Source organism: Petaurus breviceps, unplaced genomic scaffold, assembly GCF_028583685.1.
Source record: "Petaurus breviceps papuanus isolate PSGF00001 unplaced genomic scaffold, PetGlider_PUasm1.0 90778, whole genome shotgun sequence".
NCBI classification, from domain to species: domain Eukaryota; kingdom Metazoa; phylum Chordata; class Mammalia; order Diprotodontia; family Petauridae; genus Petaurus; species Petaurus breviceps.
In genome coordinates this window covers 743,038-756,446 of record NW_027187343.1, presented here as the reverse complement: position 1 = coordinate 756,446, position 13,409 = coordinate 743,038, and the positions used below count along the sequence as shown (strand labels likewise).

The 13,409-nt window shown below is 42.9% G+C and overlaps 1 protein-coding gene across 1 annotated transcript in view; it reads left to right on the top strand.

The window, feature by feature from the left end:
* Window positions 1-2,193: 2,193 nt before the first annotated feature.
* PARP1 (poly(ADP-ribose) polymerase 1) overlaps window positions 2,194-13,409 on the top strand; it is a 49,157-nt gene continuing 37,941 nt past the window's right edge. Inside the window, exons 1-2 of the mRNA XM_069069106.1 lie at window positions 2,194-2,509; window positions 10,876-11,044. Of these exons, the coding sequence (XP_068925207.1) occupies window positions 2,390-2,509; window positions 10,876-11,044 (289 nt within the window). The 5' untranslated portion in view covers window positions 2,194-2,389. The remainder of the gene's footprint in view (window positions 2,510-10,875; window positions 11,045-13,409) is intronic.

The following is a 13,409-nucleotide window of genomic DNA, read 5'->3' as shown; positions in this document are numbered from 1 at the left end:
ATAATAAAGTTATGTAAACTTTTTTCCTTTTTTTTTCCTCCCCCAATGGATAAATGCCTACTGTGGGGAGGGATACAAAATAAAGGCAAAAGATAGTTCCTGCCATTAAGGAACTCACTGTCTATTGGGGCAGACAATTTACAAACTATATACAAACAAGATAAATTGGAGATAATCAACAGAGGGAAAACACCTGCAATAAAGGGTATGGTGGGATGGGGGCGGGGGAAGGCTTCCTGGAATGGACAGCTGGTTGCTATGAAGCTCTAATGATGTGTCTTAGTAACCAACCCCAGCTTTGCACGGGTAAAGTGCAATTAGGGTCTTATTTAAACTCTGTATCTCCTCCTCACCCTTCCCTCTCCCTCCACAGCTCTCACCCAGAGAAGCTTTATTGGACCAGTAAGTTAAGTCCAGGGTAAGGAACTCACCTCTGTCAATATCAGTTATTATTATTCCCAGTTGGTCAGAATTGCCTTCTCCCGGAGGGCCCTGTTCCCTCGCTCACTATTTTCTTTATAAAGGTGCTGGGAGGATTCTCTCAATGTAGAAGTAGGAATATGAGGAGACAGAAAGGAAAATGTTTCCCATTTTTATCATACAAACACAAAGGGGGTGGGGGCTGGAAATTAGAGGAAGGTCAACAAGCTGTTTCCCTAAGTATTCTTTGGGACAAATTGCTGGACTTTGATGATTCTGGAAGAGAGAGAGTGAGGCTGAGAACTTGGTGTCTCACTTAAATCCAATTCACCCAAGAGACAAGACATCACCCTGTGATGTCCTCGGTCCTTTTTAAGAAGGAACAACAATCATTCAATCAATCATTCAAACCAGCTTATGTCGAGGTCTTATCCTTCGGATACTGAAAGTTTCCAGAGGTCCAGCCAGGTCCTAGTATTTATGTCAACTTTGGCTACTCCCCTCCCTGGCCCAGGGGGACTGGGCAGAACTTGTGGATGTCAAGCTGCATTTTTTTATTAAGGAACCTACTACTTATAGGGACAGGTAGGTGGGGTAATGAATAGAGCCTGGCCCTGGAGTCAAAGAGGAAATGAGTTCAAGTTCAGCCTCAGACACTTTAATAGCTGTGTGACCCTGGGCAAGTCACTTAACCCTGTTTGCCTCAGTTTCCTTTTTGCCAAGAAAACCTCATATGGGGTCACGAAGAGTGGGACACGACTGAAAACGACCAAACAAGTATTAAATGCCAGACACTGCTAAACTGTGGGGACAAAAAAAAAAAAAACAACACAAAACCCTTCTATGTGCTCTCAAACAGCTCAGAAAACATGCAAACAGTTACGTACAAAAGATGCTAAAAATTAATTGGAGGTGGGGGGGGGTAATCTCAGAGGGAAGGCACAACTCCCTCTTCAACCATGTGTCCCCATCACCTCCAAGATCAAATATAAAATCTTGCTTGGCATTCCAGGCTTACCCTCAGCTGCCCCTCCCAGCACCACCGCGACCACTCCGGGGAGATGCCGGTCTCCTCCCTCTTCTCTGCCTCACGTCTCCACCCTGTGCATTTGCCCCGGTCCCTGCACCCACTCCGGGAATGCCGCCCCTCCCGACTCCCGGCCTTCCTCCAAGCCCGGGCTTAGGTCCCCTTGGATACGCCTTCCCCTTCCCCCCTTAATCCGAGCGCATCGGGCATCTCTCTGGTCTGTGCCTAGCTGTCTGCCCCGTTAGACTGGGAGCTCCAGGGGAACTGCGCCGGTCTTTGGTCTCTCTCTGTAACCCCAGTGCTTGGCACGCACGCAGCAGGACTCTCTCGGACCCGACTCATTGGTTTAAGTCCTAGATCTGGAAGCCTCCTCTTATGCAGGTCGGCACCTCCTCTGCAGCTTGCAGCCGCGGTTCTCTAGAGCTCTGATAAAGCAAGTGACTCGCACAGGGTCCCGCAAACTCTAGGCTTTCAGGTCAGCTTTCTCAGCTTAACTAGCTTTATTTCGGGCTTAACAAAGGTCAGCTGAATTGAATTGCCCCGCAGAGCGGCGATGCCGGGCCACCCCGCCAGGAGGCGCCTTACGCTCTCGGGCCAGCTCCCGCCACACCCACCCGAAGGGCGCCTACCTCCCTGGGAGGGGTTTCCCCCACGCACCTCCTCCCAGCCCCCTCCCACCCCTAGGCGCAGGCATTAGCAATCTATCTGGGGAGAGCGGCTCGGTGCGCGCCGGGTTCTCGGCGCTTACTCCGAAGCTCACTCCCTGGGCAGCCCGTGGTGGGCGGGAGAAAAAGCAAGGCGCGCGAGAGCCGGAGGCAGGCGGCACGCGGCGTGGGTGGGGACAAGGGCCTGCCTCCTCCCGACACCCACCCTCCCCGGCTCGGTGTCGTGCCGCAGTTCCACGCGTCCCGAGAACAGAAAGAAGGAGGAGGAGGTGGGAGGATGGCGGAGCCGGCGGACAAGCCCTACCGGGCCGAGTACGCGAAGAGCGGGCGCGCCTCCTGCAAGAAATGCGGCGAGAGCATCGCCAAGGACTCGCTCCGCTTGGCCATCATGGTGCAGGTAGGAGGACGGATTCGGGAAGCCCCTCCGATGGCCTCTCCGGCGGGGCCTGGAGGAAGCGAACCGAAGTTCTCCCGGCTCTCCCCTCCCCCCCGCCTCCATTCCCAGGAGGCCTCGAACATGCGGCCGAGGTGGGGGGAGGGCGCCCTTGGCTTTGCACTCTACGCCCCCCCCCCTCCCCCCAGCTGGGCCAGGGCGGACGGGCTTTGTATGCACTTGTCTCGTTCTGGAATGGGGCTGTACCTCCCCAATCCATGGGAGGCCTCTAAACTTTTTTCTTATCTAATTAAAACCAACAACAATAACAATAACCCGGGGCCGTCCTGTCAGTCCCTGGGGCCCCCGGCGCCTCTCCGGGCCTGCCTTGGAAGTGCCCCTGGGAAGGTTTTGCTGACCCTGCCAGCAAAGGCCCGTCCTTGGAAGGAGCGAGCCAGGCTCCATTCGGCGCCTCCTGGGTAGGCACGGCGTGCTCGATGCTGCTCGGGGGCGGGGGGCTTTTCCTCTATTCTGGGCTTTCTGCACGCTCCTCCTCCTCCCACCTCTGCTCGCCTGGGGGGAGCGGGCCCGGCTTTGTGAGCACCATGCGTGGGATCCTCAAACCCTCAGATAGAAGAGGGTTAAAAAAAGCATAGTGGCCTAATTTTTTGTCCTTTAAAATTGTCCCCTGGAGAGTTCCGATTTTTCCTCTGCCGTATTCCTTGGGCTTGGGCTAGGGAAAGAGATGAGCAGCTGCCTGCAAGGGATGTTTTTTAAAATAATTCGTGTAATAAGCGTACACATTTTAATGCTGGGAAATTGCAGTTCTTCTTGGCGTGTAGATATTTGGTGGTAAACGACCTAGCCCCGGACTTCAGAAAGGCCCGAGGGGGGAGGAAAGTTCAAACTTTTGCTCGGACAGCCAGAAACGCCTGGACCCTTGAAGTCATTTGTGAAGGGGTTAAGATTCCCCCAGTGAGCCCTGTTCGGCCTTTGGTGTCCAAAACAGGCTTCTGGGTTTTCAAGGTGTTGGTATTTGAGACTGGAAACATGACTTGCAAGAGTTTTTCCTAGTAGAAGATGGAGCGCAGGGATTGAATGGGTTCCACCAGAAAGCTTTGAGTGTACACCCCCAGTCGTATCCAGTTCATCTGGGAGGGCTGTTTAACTCATTAAATTTCACTTGTAAGTTATTATTTAGCCAGTCTGTTCCTGAGGCTGCCACCAGCATTCAAAGTCAGTGAGGTGCCTCTGTTTCTCCCATCTTATTAAAGTTTGGATCAGGTCTCTTGAACATTTACTTCTAAACAAAGAGCTCACCATCCTCATCTGCCTTTTGTTGATGAAGTACTGGGCTAGGTGTTGAGGTAGAGAGTGCCAGGTCTACAGTCAGGAAGACTCCTCTTACTGAGTTCAAATTTGGCCTCAAGATGCTTGTAAGTACCAGCTGTGTGACCCTGGACAAGTCATTTAGCCCTGTTTGCCTCAGTTTCCTCATTTGTAAAATGAGCTGGAGAAGGAAATGGCAAACCAATGCAATGTCTTTGCCAAGAAGAGGAGAACTCACTGAAAAATGACTGAACAGCAAGAAAAGTGTGCTGCTAGGGAGAGACTTAGATGCTAATTAAACAAATATCCCATACCATTACAGGGACCTCTAACTCTAGCCCTCTGTCTTTCATTCTTCCTACCCTGATCCTCTTTCCTTATCTATCCAAGTTCTAACCCATCTGCTTCCTTGGAGCCATCCTCTAACATCAACCCTTGTTCATTTACCCTGGAAGTGGTACATCTTCCACCTGTAACCTAAAATACACAACCCTGTATGCTGATTGGTTCATGTGTCTTAGTTTGTCTCAATTAGACTGTTAAGATTTTTGGAATCTTATAGTGCTACTGTAGGAAAAATAATGACTGTAGAGTCTGGAGGTGGGGTTCAAACCCACTTCTGTTTGTGTGGCCCAAGGCAAGCCTCTTAAGCTTAAAAAAAAAAAATTGGAGCATTGGCTGGTTCTGGAGCCTCCTTAAATAAAGGGGAGGAGCCATTAGAGCAGAGGATGAAGGGTTCATTCAAGGTGTGAATTTTTTGTGGGAGTGAAGTTTCTGGATTAAGAACTGAGGCATAGTTGGGGAACTCCTGAGTGTAACTTTTGTAAACATTAAAGTGCTTTTAAAATAACATATTTTATTACTTAGAATATCCTTGATTTTATAGGAGTGGATCCTCCTCTTCACCAATGCAGACAGCAATGTAACCATACCTTTGTTTTTAAATTCTTTGTATTTTTAAAAAACAAATTCTTTATTTTAACATTAATTCCTTTTGAATTCTGAATTCTCTTCCCCTCTCCTCCCCCATCCATCGAGAAGTCAAGGTATCAATTGTACATGTGAAATTATACAAAACATTTCCATATTAGCCATGTTGGGAAAAAAGGCAAAAGATAAAGAAAATGAAAAAAGATTATGCTTTAAAGAAAAAAGAAAGGGTTGTACTGCTTGGTCTCTGGGGTCCTTTCACATTCTGCTTCTAGAATCCTTAAAATAGTTGATAAAAAAAAACTGGAGGGGACCTCAGAAGAAATATTAGTGCTAGAGTACTAGATTTGGAATAAAGAGATCCAAATTGCAGACTGTGTTCTGTCTGTCACTACCTTTGTAGCCATCACCAATTTTAAATGTCTGTTTTGTTCTGTGGAAAAGAAAGGCGTTGAACTTAATAGATGATTTCTGAGGGCCTTTCTAGAGCTAAGGTTCCCTGATTCTAAGTAATCCCAGCACTACCAATCTTAAAAAGGAGATATGTCTAAATGGAAAATCTTTCTGAAGAGTATTGGACAAAAATATATGTTCAGATAATTAGGAAACTCAGGCAGAAAATCAATTCCCTGTTCATTATTGGAATAAAGAATTTTAAAGGTATAGAGATGGGAAAATCATAGGATCATAAATTTAGAGCTGATAGGGGATATGGAATCCAACACTTAAATTTTACAAATGACAAAACTGAGATCCACAGAAGTTGTGACTTGCCCAGGGTCACACAGCTAGTATATTTCTGAATCAGGATTTGAACCTAGGCCTCCCCTGCTCTCCAGCCCTGTAAATGCTCATTCGTTACATGTTCCATCTGATGAATTCATTGTAGGACCGTCTTAGAGGACATCTCATACAACTCTCTCATTTTACAGTTGAGGAAACTGAAATAAAACTTGCCCAAGATCACATAGGCAGTCAGTGGGCAGAGAAAGGCATTCTTCTGACCCTAGATCCAGTGATCCTTGCCTGCTTCCCTGGGAAAGGAGCCTAGGTGCCAGGATTTATTTTTTATCTGTCCTTGGAACATTTTATCTAATATTTTTTCCTTTTTATTATAAACTTATCAAACATTGACAAGTTCATATGCAAAGAACAGAAAAAGGATTATTGCAGGGTATCTGAAAAGTCTTTAGTTTGACTTTAACTTTAAACTCATAAACTAAATAAAAACCTAAAACCCATATGGAATCATGGGTCTGTCTTATATACAGTTTTAAATGTATCTCAATTTAACAAGATAATATCAACATTATCCTGCTTGAACTTCTTTCTGCTCTCTTATGTATTATTATTTATCTGTGTTGGTGTGTTTCTTTGAAGCTCTTGGGGTTTTTTGGGGGGGGTTCCTTCTCTATCACTAGTTTCTCATAAATATTGTCAAGCAAAACATATTAAATACATTGGTTAAGTCTGAAATTGTGTCCCTCGTTCTTCAGCTCTAATCCATCACCCCTCTACCCAGAGGTGAAAGCATGATTCATTTTCATTCATTCATTCCTTTCAGTTTTCTGGAGTCTGGATCAGTCATTGAATTATTCAGTGTTCTTGTGTCCTTCAAAATTGTATTTCTTTTAAATTGATGTATTCATTGTAAAACTTCTGCTCACATCATTCTGCAGCAGTTCATGCAAATCTTTCTAGATTTCTTTGAATCCATCCGCCTTAACAATGCAAAATATCTCTTTATGTTCAGATACCAAAATTGTCTTAGTTGGTTCATCCACTTTGCTAGGCCAAAAAATGCTGCAATAAATATTTTTGTATACGTGGGTCCTTTCCCCTCTGTTTTGACCTCTTTGAGCCTAGTAGTGTTATCCTGGGTTAAAGGGTATTTATAGTTTCATGACTTCTGGTATAATTAAAACATGGGAAGATGAGTCTTCCTGACAGAAGGCCCACCACTATCCACTATGACCCCAAGTTGTCGCCTTGTCTTTCCTTCCCCCTCCCCCATATGGAAATGCTTTCCTAGATTTTCATTGTGCAAAATTCACAATACTATGGATACCTAAGAAATACTGGCCAAAGAAATCATTCTAAAAGGAACTTCTGCTCTAAGAAGGGAGGACCTTTGAGGGAGTACTTTATTAATGGTCTTTGTGGAGACTTAGATTTAATTTATTAGGTGTATGTGTCTTTGGGTCTTTCTATTTACTCAGGTCTAAAGAAAAAGGCATTCACATTCAGCTCTTGGCCTCAGATGGCTTGTTTTACACTTATATGGAGCATTGTTCAGAAACCACCCATCTGCTACCTGATGCTGGAGGCTTGTAGGGAAGGGATGACCCATCTAAGGCCTCTTTCAGCCTGTCTGGATCTCTTACCTTTGGACTTCATTAGTTCATGTTTCCCCATAAACTCTGCCTCATAGTCGGGCTTTCCCAGTTACATCCTTGCTTTGAGGGCAATTTTCATGAGGAATTTGCTCCTACTGGTCTGTATTCCATTTAGAAAACAAAAGCTAAGGGGTTCTGCCTTCCCAGATGGCTGCCTTCTATTGAATCTTCCTGTATTTGTGACAAGGCAGGTTTTCCACTAAGTGAGCTGTTCCACTTAGCCATCAATAAATATTTAGTGAGCATCTGCTCTGGGACCAGCATTGTGTTCTACCCTTGTGCATGAGATAACTGAGGCACCCAGAGTTTAAGTGACTTGCATAATGATGCCCCAAGACCAAAATTAGAACTCCCCATACCCAAGTTTCCATTTGGTTGCTTTGCCCACTGAGCCATATACATCCTGCTTTGCATTGAGATTAGTGTTCAGAATGGTGTTTGGGGATCAAGGGAGGGACTCGCTTAGGCTAAAAACTCCTGGTGCAAGCTTCCTTAGGCCCTTTCTTTTGAAAGAAGCAGTGTTCTGCAGTAGAGCAGAAAAATAAGCTCATGTTTGAATTGTTATGCTCAGAGACTTATCAATGCAGGGAAGGTGGGTGGTGTCACTTGTCTTTTCTCATAAAATCAGGTGGCAAATTTGAATGTAAACTGCATAAATCCATTTTTAGAAATTTCACAGGGTCACTATCTCTTTGCATAAAATCAGGTGGTAAATTTGAATGGAAAAGCATGAATCCAGTTTTAGAAATGTCACCTTGTCTGGGGGGGGGGGGAACGAGGTGTAAATGCATATGTGTGTGCATAAGATATCCCAAAAGTCTAGCTTAGACCTGCACTAAGACTTTTTGAATATCCTATACTAAGAGCAATATATTCCTTTTCTCCTTCTCCTCCCCTATTCCCATGTAAATATCCCAACTTGAAATATCTATTGAAGTTAGGATGGAACCCCTGTTTTTAAACTTCATTGTCCTATAAATCAAGGTCAATTGTGATAAATTGCTATGATGCCTTTTTCTTCGAGGTCCTTTTATCTCCTTTAAATTTCTCACAGTAAATGCATCAAGATAGAAGTCCACTCATAAAGCATTTTTCTCTATAAGAATGCTTCCTAAAATAGTTACTTTTTTAATTAAAGGGAATTAAAAATAAATTTTGTTTGAATATTTTCACTTAAGAAAACTGGAGATTTTAGAGAAAACTAAAATCACAAGATTTCCTAACTGCCACTGTAACTTTAGGCAAATCACTTACCTTCTGAGACCACAGGTTTCTTATCTCAAATGCCACTTTTCCTTCCAGCCCCACATGACTCTCTTCCAGCTTTAAATATATGGTTCAGTCTGTCTTCCCATTTTAGAGATGAAAAAACTTAAGTTTGGAAGAGATGAGCAGATTTGTTCTTCATTGCACATCTACTTAGTGGCAAAATTAAGTCCAAATCCCAGATTTCCTGATATGGCTTTGTATTAGACTGTTCTGAGTGTGGGGAACCTACAGCCTCAAGGCTTTCTAAGTCCTTGGGTGTGGCCTGAGTCCAAGTATCATCCAAACTCTCCTGCTCTGTCTGGTTGCTTCTACAAATACTAAATGCTGTTTATACTCAATATTAGCATTTTTAAATGTTATTTAAACCCATACTGGGGGCATATAATCTGAGAATGAGTATGAAAGAGAAAAATTTTTCAGAGGATAGAGGGAGGGAAAAGACCAAGCCAACTCTATCAGTGAACTATTCGTATTTAGAATTTGAATTATAGTGATCAGCAAGGACTTGCTTTTCATTCCTACTCTTAATTTTCAAATACTTCTTGCTTTTTCTGAATGATTCTTATTTTCTGGTGTTTCATTCTTTCCTAAGCTTTGATAGAAATTTGCTAAATACTGAGAAAATTAACTTGACTCTTTCTGACCAACATATTTTCCTGCCTTGCTTACCATCTATTACTTCCATTACGAATTATTAACTACAAAAAATATTTGTAGACACTCTGCCCCCTCTCTTTGGCATCAGGACTATGAGGTAGACTGACTCATGACCTGAGCATGCTATCATTTCTAATCCCATCGGTGGATCAGTTGTTAATGCTTATTTCTCAATATACTGCAGGTGAATTCTATTACATATGACATGGCATACACTGAATCAGATCAGCATGGTGTAACGGAAAGGATGCTGGCATCAGAATAACTGAGTTTTAAATCCTAGGTCTGCCAATTTACCACTTAGGTGTCTTTAGGTTCCTTACCTCTAAAATGGTTGAGGGGTGAGGAACTTGCAGCCTTGAGGGCACATGTGGCCTTCTAGATCCTTAAGAGAAGCCGTTTGACTTTTGTCCTATAAAATCTGGATCCAGTCAAAAGACTACGTTTAAGGATCTGGAAGGCCGAAGGGTCTCTGCTCCTGGACTAGACAACTTCTCATTTCCCTTCCAACCCTGCATCTATGATTCTTATGTCTCCACATATAACTATGTGGGTTAAAAGCCTGAGTTAACATGACCAGTCTCTAAAATGGCTACCTTTTCTCTAGTACCAGCATTATAAAGTTATAGTTTGTTGTTCAGATTGAATGTGAAAGAAATGGTCAGCTTCCAGATTAGCCTCAGGAAGTAAAATACTTATTAGGAGTTCTAAGAATCTTTCTTTCACTTTCCATCTCCTATGATGGAAAGTGGTTGTTTCCATTTGAATAATGCAAGTGCAGACTATCTACTATATTATTTATCTTCTTAGGGTGCTCAGAAGGTCCGTATTCAGTGCAGAACTGGGGTTTGTAGACCCCAAGAAGCCTGTGGATAGATTTCAGAGTTAGTGAACTTGGATGGGGGAAAAATTACATTTGTCTGAATATTTTTTATTTCCTTTATAATTTTATGTAGTCAGTTCTGTTATAACATGATAGATGCATTCTTTAAAATCATATGATGAAAACCATAGGGTTTATGGGGGAAATGGGATTAGGAATACAATACTCAAAATATGAGTGATACCTTTAAAAAAAAAAAAGAGGGGGTGACCAGGTGGCACAGTGAATAGAATAGAACACCAGCCCTGGAGTCAAGAGGACCTGAGTTCAAATCCGGCCTCAGCCACTTACTTAGTAGCTGTGTGACCTTGGGCAAGTCACTTAACCCCAATTTGCCCTGCCTTCCCCCCTCCAAAAAGAGGGGGGGGAATAAGATAATAAAAATAGTATCACAGTTTTGTACAGGTTAAATAGTTAAGAAACACATAAATACTATGATAGTGATATCTCCAGCCTTGGGTTGCAGCTGGGCCTACACTCCAGTTTCTGTGGGGCACAGAGGCAAAGTGAGGGCTGTTAACTCTCAGAAGTTATGGTTCCAGGCAGGAGACTGAGAAAAACCTAAAATTTGTGTGAGTAGATATCAAAGGGGTTACATCTTGTGAGTTATTGTGAAGTGCAGTTTCCTGGATTTTTACCCATGAAATCTCACACAGGCAAGTACAAAATCTGTATTATACTCAAATTACTCCTTAATATATCCTCTGGATACATTTGGAACAAATCTTCACTTTAAAAACAAGTATTACAGCAGAACTGTATTTTACTTTGCACATTAAAAAAATAGTTCTAAGAAGGGGCTTTGCTCTTACTGCTGAAGGGGTCCATGACACAAAAACTGGCCAAGAACCCTTGTTCTAGACATGTGAAATCCATACCTGTGTTAATCATTCATCTGTCTTCCTATGATTCTGCTTTCTTCTCAGTCACCCATGTTTGACGGGAAGGTCCCAAACTGGCATCACTATGCTTGCTTCTGGAAGCGTGGACTCGTCATCTCTCAGGCTGAACTTGAAGTAGATGGGTTCTTGGAGCTGCGATGGGATGACCAGCAAAAAATTAAGAAGACCATTGAAGCTGGAGGGCTGACAGGAGGTCTGTGGAAATGATAATGTTTTGTATTGACACTCTAGGGAAGTGTTCCTTGGGTGCCCCCACCATAGGCCTTAGAAGAGAAAGTGGAACAGCTAGAACCAGGAAGACATGGGCATCAAAAGCAGATTGACTTCAGTTAAGGAGACTTGGGGTGAACGCTTTATACTGTACTGCAAAAGTGCAATGACATCTGCCTCCAAGGAACTTGGATTCTACTGGTGGGAGACAGCATGTACATAGATAATTAAATACAAGGTCGTGTGAGGAGAGAGAACTAATGCCTGGGAGAGGGAGAGAAGCTGGGGCCTCTGAGACTGAGGTGAGGAGTCTAATGAATGCATGGGGGCAGCCTATGGAAAACCACAGTGACATGAGATCACAGGTTGTTGTGTTAGGGTAACAACTCTAAGGCTAGATTATAGGAAGGGGAGGGATATGAAAGGTCTGGGAAGGCAGGGAGGTGATAGATTTTAGAGGGCCTAAAATACCAGCAGTAGTTTGGATTGAGTCCTAGAAGCAATAGCAGCAAGCTACTAAAGATTTTTGAGCAGGGTAGTGACATAGCCATCAAGACTGGAAGGCAAACAGAGGGTCTGTGTAGGTAAATGTGTGTGGTTTGTTCTTGCCAAAGACTAGAGATTTTTACTAGGGACTCAACAGACTCCTCGTTGATTAATAATCCATCTGAGGTGCAATCCTGAAAGATACTTAGTGAGGATGTCTGCAGTGGGACACGTTCGCTTAGGATGCATAGGAGACCTTAGATGCTGGCTTCTTGTACTCTTGAAGCTTGACAATAGAACTTCAGGGGAGAACCCAAAGTACCACTTGGGGTTCTTTGTTACTCCTCTCCAAAGCAGACACAGGGCAAATTGGTAGTAGTGGTGTTACAGAAACCTCCATCACGCATCCTGGGAGAGGAATGAACTGTTCCACAAAAGTGAATTCTTCCCAGGTGAAGCTTATATCTCTTTAAGTGCCAAAACATTTTTTTTTTAAATTTAACTGCTTTTCAAGGAAGTTTTTCTAAAATGGTTTGACCTTTTTCTTGCCTTTATAAAACTGAAGATAATTTGACTTTTTCTTGAAGACTTAAGGTCCTCCTTGTGAATGTTTGTAATGGTATGTGCACACCGTGATCTGGGCAGCAACATCCTGGGAGCCTAATGATATGCAATGGACACTTAATAGTTTCAGATCACTTTGCCTTCTTGGGTCTGACTTTTACAGATTTTTTCTTTTTCTTCCTTTGCTGTCAGGACTTTTATTTAAACTTTGAACCATGTCTTTTATTTTCAGTTATTGAGCTTTTATTTCTTTCCCTCCCAAAAACAACTGATAACTTTGTCACAAATACGCACCAGCAATGAAGATCCAAAATAGTGTGACTCATTCTGCATGTTAGTCCATCAGCCCTCTGTCAGGATGCTTCATCGTTGGTCCTCTTGGAGTCATTGCTTGATCAGTACATTGATCAGATTTCTTAGGTCTTTCAAAAGTGTTTGTTTCTACAGTGTTATTATAGTATAAATTCTGTTTCTGTTCACTTCACTCTGCATCAGTTCATGCAAGTCCTCTTAGGTTACTCTGCTTCCAAGTCTCATCGTTTCTTGTAGCACACCATTACATTCCTATAATAATAGCTAATAACGGTAATAACAACTAGCATTTATATAGTACTTCAAGATTTACAAAGCGTTTTGTAAGTATTACCTCATTTTATCCTCACAACAATCCTGGGAGTCAAAGGCTGTTGTTATCCCCATTTTACAGGTAAGGCAACTAAGGCTGGTTAAGGGACTTTGCCAAGGTCACACAACTAGTAAGTATCTGGGGCAGGATTGACTCCTAAGTCAAATTTATTTAGCCTTTCCCAAATTTCTGGACACTTTATCCTCCTCACCAACTACTAGTTAGTTCTTTGACACAATAAAAGGAGCTGCTATAAATATATTTTTTTTCATTTTTCAAATGGTTTATTAACTTCTGATTTACATCATTCCTTTCTGCCAGATTTTGAGTTACAAATTTTCTCCCTGTTTTTCCCCTACCCACCACCCCAAAATAGCAGTCCCACAGGATATCCCCTCCTCCAATCTGCTCTCTCCCATATCTTCTCCCATACCCCCTTTGACTTTTCCAGTAGGGCATGGTGGATCTCTATGCCGCAGTGCCTGTATATCTTATTTCCCAATTACATATAAAATAGTATTAATAATAGTATGTATATGTATGTATATATATCTTTTAAACATTTGATTTTAAAACTTTGAATTCCAGATGCATTCCCTTCCTCCCTTGTCACCCACCCTTACTGGGAAGATAAGCAGTTCAGTATAGGTTGTACATGTGTAGCTAATGCAAA